We start from the raw sequence: 10337 nt of genomic DNA on the forward strand, positions 1-10337 counted from the left end.
ACTGACGTCCATTACCAAGAGCCTAAGTCGCGTCGCGAGGGTCTCGCCCAGGATAACCTTGCAATCCTTACACAACCCTCTATCGCACTTCCTGAGGAGGAGATAATCAATCTGAATCTTTACCACCGAACTTTGAAAAGTAACTAAATGTTCCTCCCGCTTCGGAAAACTAGAGTTCGCAATCACCAGTTCAAATGCCTTAGCGAAATCCAATAGCGAAGTTCCTCCTGTATTAATACTTCAATAATAATTGGGTTCACGCTCAAATATTTATAGATATTTAATGAATTTGTTAATATACATACGTATGATCTATACAAAAGTTACTTGATTCACGGGAATCTGTAAGCAAAACAATAGATCTGCCCTCGTTCCTTACCGGTGACTCTCCTCCACAGAAATATTATCCTCTTGTATTACTTGGATAATCTTTCTTTATTTTTTTCTCTTTTATTTTAATATATTATAATTTTTTTTTCCTACTTTGTGTCCTTCATTAAAACAAGTATATGGAGGTACTAATAGTTCCGTAAAAGTTGAGTGTGAAACTAACTTTTTTCGGACATATACAAAGTGCATATGATGTATTTTTCCATAGTAATTTGAGAATCCACAAGCTAAAAGTTATCTTTAGAATACGTTACAAATGATTTACTCACTGTGCGTGTTATATTATAATGTATAAAAGTAAATCATTTTGGGTAGAGGATATACTTTGACAAAATTATTGACCTAGTCATATATTAAGGTTTATTTTCTTTTGATTAGAGTCATTGAACTTGGTACATGATTTAATCATGTAACAGTTTGCCGCCCATTTGACAATCTTTTAATTTCACACTTTTGACTAGAAAAATACAAAAATCAACGCTGAGACATTAACATGCGTTGGACCAAAAAGGTTTATTCTCGCTATCTCCCTCTCTCTCTCTCTCTCTCTCATAAGTTCTTAGCAAAAAAAAACTTAGTCTATGTCAATCTTAAAGAATTACTAAACCTCCAATCACTTATTTTTCTTTATGTTATAATTGTCTTAAAAACGGTAAAAATATAGAGAACAATATTTTTTATGAAATAATGACAAAAATTTTGAAACAACTTTTTGTAATTGTGGAATATTATTGCTCGCATTTAAAAGAAAGAAATTGATGTTTTTCAGATGGAAATTTTTATGGGCATATGACAAAATGTCCAAATGTAAATAACCCAAATATCTATCTATTCAACCGTTTACACTAAAAATAACTTGTAGATGTATAATCTATGTATACCTCTAGAAAAAATAAATATTGAGCAGGCTATTCATGTAAAACTTTCTGTCCAAAATCGCCTGGGCTACCCAAAATGATGGTTGTAATCTCCTGGGCCACCCAAAGTGATAGGTACACATGGGTGTATCTTAGGTATGGGGTAGAGAATGATTTAGAATTTCAGAAGGATATGTGCATTATTTAAATAGGTTCTATGATTCTTAAATTTTATGGATCAATCTTTAGGTTCTTTTCATTAAATCCATTATATATATATATATATATATATATATATATATATATATATATATATATATATATATATTTAATTAAGAAAATATTGGGATGACTTATTGAACCATTAACTATATGTTACATCTTTTATTGCTACTATTTGATACAAAACTTCGGTTTAGTTATATTAAATGTTAAGATTAAAAAAGAAAAATAGAGATTCAGTATGTCAAACTTGAAAATTTTAGAATAATTAACCAAATATAGAAAGAAAAAAAGGTACTTAATTAAATTACAAGATAGACATGGAAATTGAACCTTCAATCTCAATAGAGGTGCACTCATTGCTAATTTGCACCATAAGACTCTTTGAACTTGGGTACACACATATATAAGTATTTTTTTTTAAATATAGTAATATTGTTATACATGATCTAGGGAGAGAAGCATGAGTTCTGTTACGCGGCGCCTTCCTGAGATTCCTTGGAAGGGCGACGTAAGGCTAAGCATCCATGTAGTTACTATCCCCAACTGGGGTCCCCTCCGTACTCTAGACTAGATAGTCAGTGCCGTACGGAAAAACCAATTGTCAAGAGCAAATGAGAGAATAGCAAAGAGAATTGAGAATGAAAGAAAACTTGATTGCATTAATGAAAGCTATTACAGAAAAGCAACACGGTGTCGAGGGGGAGAGACACCAGTACAGAGAATTATTTGCTTGCTAGAAAGTTGATTGCTTGATCCCCCCTTAATAGTGCTTAAAACAATAAACCAAAGTTATAGGACTTGACCAAACTAAGCTAGAGAGATAAAATGAAAATACATGAAATAAAACTACTTTATATTTACTACGAAAGGGACTTAGATTCCTACAAAGTAGAAGTCGGTCCGTTGGCAGCAACCTTATCTTTACCATCAGGGTCTACATGCACGGTGCTGTCTGTGCGCGCGACACTGTTGGCATCTGCTTGTGGCTGGGCGCTAGCGAGGGCTATCAGTGGGGAAACATAGGCACAGGCGTGCTTGTCACTTGGCGCGGCCAAGACCATGGGGTCCACCATGGCGCTAGGCGTTGGGAGGCTTGCCAGGACGCAATGGTGCGCGTCCAAGAGTTCATGGGGCATAGCTGGAAAGCCGCCCATAACATTCTCCCCCACCTGAGTTTACGACGTCCTCGGCTCCTTACTTGCAAGATAATCTTCGATCGGGCTCTTGTAGGCTTTGAGGTTTGTTCCCTTCTCCCAAGTATTCTTCTCTGTATTACAACCCTGCCATTTCACCAGGAACTCTTGGTGATCTTTCCTTGAAGCATGAATCACTCTATCATCAAGAATGGCTTCTACCCACATTTTCCCGGTTGAATTAGGGCCTTGAATACTAGGTACTGTGAGTTGGATCCGCGAATGATCCTCCATGTCTTCCCGAAAAGGTTTCAGAAGGCTGATATGGAAGACAGGATGAATCTTCCACCATGCTGGGGTATCCACCCAGTATGCAACTTTCCTAATGCGCTTCTCAATGGACAAGGGTCCAATGTACTTTTGCAATATGTGAGGGTCATGGACCCCTGCAAACAAGTACTGCTTTGAGATTTTCACTATCACTTTGTCTCCTACTTGATATTCAACAAAGCGACGATTTTGATCAGCATGTTTTTTCATTCGTTTCTGGGCCTTGACAAGATAGCTCCGTACTATCTCCAAATTTTTCTTCCATTCCTTCGAGAAACTAACAGCTCGAGGAGATTTCGACATGTTTGGGGCATTCATAGTGTGTAGGAGTAGCGGTTGCTGTCCGGTAACAATTTTAAAAGCACTTTTATTTGTACTAGAGATCTTTTGTGAATTGAAACACATTTTAGCAGCATCCAAAAACTTCACCCAATTATTCTATGATCCGGTAACAAAGTGGCAGATATATTCCTCTAGCATGCCATTAAATCGCTCCGTCTGGCCATCAGATTACGGATGAAAACTTGAGTTGTGGCTCAGTTTGGACCCGAGGTACTTAAAGACCTGAGTCCAAAAGTTGCTAGTGAAGCAAGAGTCGCGATCACTAATGATGTCTTTAGGCAGACCCCAATATTTGACAATATAAGAGAAGAAGAGTTGAGTTGTATCTTCTGCTGATATATATTATGGGCAGCTATAAATGTAGCATACTTGAAAAACCGATCTACCACAACTAAGATAGTTGTAAAATCTCTGACCTTAGGTAGTCCGATGATGAAATCCAATGAAACGCTTTCCCAAGGTCTCTTTGGAACAAGCAGTGGCTCCAAAAGTCCCGCTTGTGTCAAGCGGTCTGACTTGTCTTTCTGGCATACTAAGCTAGTCTTCACATACTTAGCCACATCTTCAGCCATTTGAGGCCAATAATAAGCACGGTACAATAACGCGCTGGTGCATTCTTCAGCTGGATGTCCGGCCCACAAAGTATCATGGCATTCCATCAGAAGAGTCCTTCGCAGATCCCCTCATTTAGGAACATAAAGTTAGTTCCCTTTAACTTTCAGGAACCCATCTTCCATGTAGAACTGGTGAGTCTTGCCCTGTCCTACCAAATCGACCAAATACTGTGCAACATGATCCTGTAGAAATAGATCTTATATCTGGTCTCTTATAGTAGTGGCCACTTCGCTCCCCCTTAGGGTGGCGAGTAGGCACACCGATGCTAAGTTAACCCTTTGACTGAGTGCATCAGCAACTTGTTGGTCTTCCTACTTCGGTACTCCAGGTTGAAGTGAAATTCTGCTAGTAGTTCCTGCCACCTGGCCTGTCGGCCATTCAGCTTTGACTGGGTCATGAAATGGCTAACAATTGTGTTGTCTGTCTTGACCACAAATGGGGTTCCCAGCAAATAGTGCCTCCAAAGGCATAAGCAATGGACGACAGCCAATAATTCTTTTTCATGGGTGGCATAGCGTCGTTCTGCATACTTCAACTTCCGGATCTCGTACGCCACTGGATGCCCCTCGTGTAGCAAGACTCCGCCTAGAGCATAGTCGGAGGCATCCGACTATACATCATGGCTTGGCCAAATCAGGAAGGTCCAAGATGGGGCTACTAGACATAGCCGTTTTTAATGCGTTGAAGGCCTCCGCTCGCTTGGGACCCCAATCCCAAGGCATGACTTTCTTCAGGAGTTCTATCAACGACAATGCAATGAGAGAGTAATCCTTCACAAATCTCCGATAAAAGTTGCATAGGCCAAGAAACGCCCTCAAGGCATGGATATCCTTAGGCGGCAGCCAATCTGTGACTTCTTGAATCTTCTGTTGGGCCATCTTTATCCGCCCTTCCTCGATGACATGTCGTAGGAAGTCAATCTGCTTTTGGGCGAATGCGCACTTGGACAACTTCACATATAGTTCATGTTCCCACAGTTGGGCTAGGATCTTCCGCAGGTGCTCCAAGGGTTCCTCCAATGTCTTGCAATATATCACAATTTCGTCCAAGTAGACTACTACAAACTCGTCGATGTGCTCTCGAAAGACTTGGTTCGTCAATATGCAAAATGTGGCTGGAGCATTAGTCAAGCTGAATGGCATGACCAGGAAGTCGTACGACCCATATCTTGTCACACAGTTCATCTTGTGTTCATCTCCTTCAGCAATTCGGACTTGCCAGTAACCTGTCTTCAGGTCTATTTTGGTGAACACTGTGGCACCATTCAATCTATCAAATAAGGCTGCCATTAGAGGGATATGGTACTTGTTCTTCACGGTGATTTTTTTAGGGCCCGATAATCTACACAGATTCTTAGAGTGCCATCCTGTTTCTTTTGGAATAGCACATGGGACCCATAAAAGGACTTGGAGGGCACAATGATCCCCGTATCTAGCATTTCCATCAACTGTCTTAGAAGCTCGGTGAGCTCGGGTTGTGACATTCTATAAGGCGCCTGGGCAGGTGGCTTCGCACCCGGCACCAACTCAATCCCATGGTCCATAGTGAACCTAGGCGGGAGTCGCTTTGGCATGTCCTGTGGCATGATGTCTTCAAACTCCAGTAGCAGCTCTTTCACGTGTGCATGAATGGGACCCAAGTAGTGTTTTATATCTTCAATACATAGGGTAGCCAGGAACGTAAGTTCCTGTCTTTTGACTCTCGTCTTTAACTACAAGGCCGAGATGTTCTTAGCGGCCATCTTTATGGTTGTGCAGGGAATAATACCGGGCTTGGCCCCGTTTTCTCCCATAATCAGTAGCATGTCGGCATACGGTACTGGAATGGTGTTGGTTTGCCTTATGAATTCTAGCCCAACTATCAGCTTGAAGTCATTTATGATCACCACGCGCAAGTTTACTTTTCCTTCATAAGGACCAAGCTTCACTGGCACTCCTTTGGCTATTCCACCCACCGGCTGAGGCAGTAAGTTAATAGACTTAACACGACCTCTGCCCTTTCCCACAACTAGACCAAGGCATTCTACCTGAGTTGAGGCTAAATAGTTGTGAGTAGCACCCGTGTCTATCATCGCTCGAATGAGCTTGCCATTATCTTTCATCTCGATAAACATAAAGGTCTTCCCTTGGTTAAGAGGAGGCCTCTCATCCGCCTTCTTTTTCCCTTTATTGTTCGTTGGGCATGGGTTTTTTTTCTTACGGATACCGGCACTGGTCCTCGCTCTGGCCTTAAAAATAGAACAAACAAGTGCACTGAAGGCACCTATTGGTTCAGTCTGGTCAGCGTCATTTATGTCGTCATCCGTCCCATCATCAAAAGTTTGATGGGCATTCATTGTTCCAATATGGCCCGTCGCATGACGTCATCTTGAATGGGGTTTCCTCCCCCGATTATTATTGTTAGATGTAACACTACTGCTGCCTGAGGAAAGAGCCTTAGATTTGGTTGCACTCTGATCTCCTCCACTTCTGCTAGGGCCACCATTGTCAGGCTGACCCCTTTTGTATCCCCCACAGACAGGCGGTTGAGGCCTATCCTTCCAAGCTTCCACTTGATAGTCCATAAGGCATTCTGCTGCTTGGATTGCCTTGGGTAAAGTATCTACCCTTTATCTTTGCAGCTCTACACGAGCATAAGGTTTCAAACCTTCCAGGAATGTGAAGAGTTTGTCTTTGTCCCCCATATCCCGTATGTTCAGCATAAGCTCAGAGAATTCCCGCACGTAATCCCGCACTAACTTGGTCTGGCAGAGCTCTCGTAGCTTTCTCCACGCATTGTACTCAACATTTTTGGGGAAGAACTATAGGCGTATGGCTGCCTTCAGTTCTGGACATGTCTCGAGAGCATCTTCACCGGCTTTGATGGCTTCGTATTTTACTCGCCACGAGACTTTTGTATCACCCTGAAGATACATGGCAGCAGTTGCTACCTTTTTCGCCTCTTCTAACTCTCCCACGGCATCGAAGTACTGTGCGATGTCGAAGATGAAGTTCTCTACTTCTTTGGTATTCCTAGCTCCATTGTATGATTTTGGCTCATGAATCTTCAGCTTTTGTGGCACAGGGGCGAGGTTCACAGCACCCCCGATCTAGTTTATGTGTCCTCGAAGTAGGCCTTGTAGCGCAGCATTGACAACATTGAGCTGGACTATCAAGTTGTCTATAGTTTGCTGCATGACAGTCATCCTGTCTGCCTCTGATTCCCCATAGGCTAAATCCTTGGCACGCTCCTGTTGGAGGCCCTCGAATTTACCAAATATTTTGATTGCCTCTATGGCTGCCATTTGCCGGTCTCCCTCAGAGTCGCGACTAATGTTCGCAATGTCAGTTTCGGCCTGCCGGATCCTGCGGTCCAGGTCGTCCAACCTTTGCACTAGGTTGGTTCTTAGATCAGGCACTGTATCCACGATGGGTCGTAATACGTCAACCGTCTCTTCAAGGGATGCAATGCAGTCCCCATGATTCACCATGGTCAGAAATGGTCGTAATGGCAATGTGTTCCCTCGTCCGTTGTCGAACCTAGGCTCTGATACCAACTGTTACGCGGCGCCTTCCTGAGATTCCTTGGAAGGGCGACGTAAGGCTAAGCAATCGATGTCCATGTAGTTACTATCCGCCAACTGGGGTCCCCTCCGTACGCTAGACTATATTGTTAGTTCCGTACGGGAAGACCAATTATCAAGAACAATTGAGAGAACGGAAAAGAGAATTGAGAATGAAAGAAAACTTGATTGCATTAGTGAAAGCTATTAAAGAAAAGCAACACGGTGTCGAGGGGGAGAAACACTAGTACAGAGAATTGTTTGCTTGCTAGAAAGTTTGATTGCTTGATCCCCCCTAATAGTGCTTAAAAAAAATAAATCAAAGTTACAGGACTTGACATAACTAAGCTAGAGAGACAATATGAAAATACATGAAATAAAATTACTCTATATTTACAATGAAAAGGACGTAAATTCCTACAAAGTAGAAGTCGGTCCGTTGGCAGCAATCTTGCCTTTAGTATCAGGATCTGCGCGTGCGGCGTTGTTGGCATCTGCTTGCGGCTGGGCGCTGGCGATGGCTATTGGTGAGGCACAGGCGTACTTGTCACTTGGCGCGGCCAAGACCATGGGGATTTGGAGGCATTGGTCAAATGTGCTCTTGAGCTTTGCAGTTAAATTTTCTTACCTGGGATCAAATCCCATCTATTGCTTTTTGTTTTGTTAAATATTAATTACTCAACTGTAACCAGATTTCTTTCTTTTTTTGGTTGTTTTTTTAACTTTAGTTTCGCCCACCCCCCTCCCCAACCAACAGTCTTTTTCATTAAACCCCTCCCACAAAAAGCACCAAATCATTCTCTTTCCGTACTACTAGAGAAGATTAGAAGCCCTTTCTCAAATTCCAAACCCAGCTTCATCTTTTTAACTCACGCCACCGCGCACCAGTCCGCCATAGGAAAATATGTCGGCATACAGCAAGGCCCAACAAGTAACGTAAAGCAGTGTTTTAATAAGAGGAAGTTTCAAAATCACTATAGCATAGTGAATATTAATTTTTTATAGCTATTATATATATATATTTAATTTATATAGCTAATATTTGGTTGCTATCCGACTGTATTCGCTGTATTCATGAATACAGTCGAGAAATTTGCCTAATAAATAGGAAGTCCGACTGTTTAATAACGAAAAGAGGAATCAATTAGTTTGTATCACTCCTAAAATATCTCAACAAAATCAATTCAAACACGCCTCATTAAACTTTACGGTATAGATCGTTCCTTTTAATTACTCGGTTGTATTCGACGTATTCGTGCTTCTGTATTCATAAATACACTCGTGTAATTTGCCTAATAAATATAGAGTACAACTGTATAATAAGGGACAAAGTAATCAATTAGCGTGTATCACTCCTAAACGATCTCAACCCAATCAACTCAAACACGTCTTATTATCATGTCATAATTAGAAGATTTTTTCAAGCGTTTAACAAAAAAACAAAACATTGTATTTAGCGTCAATGCTCTGATTTTGATTCCTCTCTTCCATTTTTGTTTATTTTATTAAAGATTTTGCATTTCGATACTTGAACTGATGTGTATATATATACCATTGGCAACACAGTGATGATATGTTGATATAGTACTGTTAGTGTATTCAAAATAGTTATTTTCTGAATTTAAATATAGATAAATACAATTATATACACAACCAAAAAAATCATGTACGAACTAAATCTATTGTATGAGGACAAACATCCAATTGAGTTTATGTATATATAAAGTAAGACAGATAAATACACAATATACATGTATGCAAAAATAAAAAAATATATACATCACCTTCTCCTTCCCTATTTTCGAGCTAATTCCTTTAGCGACCAGTTTTCCCTTGCTGCTGGAAGCAACATCGCTAATTTTTCTTCTCTTTTTCACATTTATAATGTGTATCAAAACTTTAGAAACATCAGCAATTGTGGCTTTTTTCGAAAGATTTCGCATCTTCAACTTGTTTCATAGGATCATTACGTATTTTAGTTCGTCTATCGGCTTCCATGGTTGCTACAAAACCTGCAAATACAACCTCCTCTTGAGTGATGCGCAAATCAAAAGATGGCACATCAAAATTGAGGTCTTTAGTGGGTATATTTTGTATAACCCTCTTCGGCGTGTTTAAGTCAGCCATTAATATCGAAAGTTGAAGTTTTTTCTGCAAACCCTAACAATGGCAAAAATTAAAAGGAGAGTAAAGAGAAAAAGAAGAACGATCGAGTAGTAAGAAACAACTACCCAAAAGCTTTATCAATTTGTGAGGAACCATAATTTTTAGGAGCAAAATCGTGGTGGATTCATGGAGAGAATTGAATTTGATTTGAGAGAGAGAGAGAGAGAGAGAGAGAAATCGTATGCTAATTGGAGGAAAGAGAATGTAACTGGCGTATTTTACGCCTATACTGCAGTATATAATATAAATGTGTATTTTGCTATATAATATAAAAGGTAGCTATAAGTAATAATATTTTGAAAGTATTTTGGTTATAATAAATAGGTTACAATAGTTAGCTATTGGATGTAAAATTTCCTTTTAAAAAATGGAGGCGTGAGGCAAGGCATTTTATTTAACACGGGGCGAGGCGTAAGCCCCGAGACATAGGGCGTGAGTCCCATGAATCTTTAAATTTATTGATTTAAAAATTATTAAAATAGCAAAATAATCACAAAAAATATATAAAGTACATTAAAAGGTTAAGAAAATTTAAAAAACTTAAAACTCACAAATAGAATATTTTTTATAAATATAAACAATGATATAGTGTTAAAGTTACTATAAGATAAAAATTATCTATAACGTCTCATCTTTCAAACGATTAAAAGATCAAAACATTTTTAAAAATATTATCAAATTACATGGTTTACCTCTCTAAAAGTTGGCAATCAATAATATAATTTAAAATATTACTCC

General features: G+C 39.8%; 2 protein-coding genes across 2 annotated transcripts; both read right to left on the minus strand.

Annotated features, from left to right (window-relative positions):
* Positions 1-2647: 2647 nt before the first annotated feature.
* LOC138909445 (uncharacterized) lies at positions 2648-3936 on the minus strand. The gene is made up of 2 exons (XM_070200644.1): positions 3694-3936; positions 2648-3274 (listed from the first exon to the last, which is right to left on the minus strand). Exons 1-2 carry the CDS (start codon positions 3934-3936, stop codon positions 2648-2650), a joined length of 870 nt encoding a protein of 289 aa, XP_070056745.1.
* A 573-nt stretch (positions 3937-4509) lies between these two features.
* On the minus strand, positions 4510-5181 carry LOC108946946 (uncharacterized mitochondrial protein AtMg00860-like). Its single transcript, XM_018774341.1, has one exon. The coding sequence runs from the start codon at positions 5179-5181 to the stop codon at positions 4510-4512; it is 672 nt and encodes a 223-aa protein (XP_018629857.1).
* Positions 5182-10337: the final 5156 nt, after the last annotated feature.

The sequence above is a fragment of the Nicotiana tomentosiformis genome, chromosome 4 (genome assembly GCF_000390325.3).
Source record: "Nicotiana tomentosiformis chromosome 4, ASM39032v3, whole genome shotgun sequence".
NCBI lineage: Eukaryota > Viridiplantae > Streptophyta > Magnoliopsida > Solanales > Solanaceae > Nicotiana > Nicotiana tomentosiformis.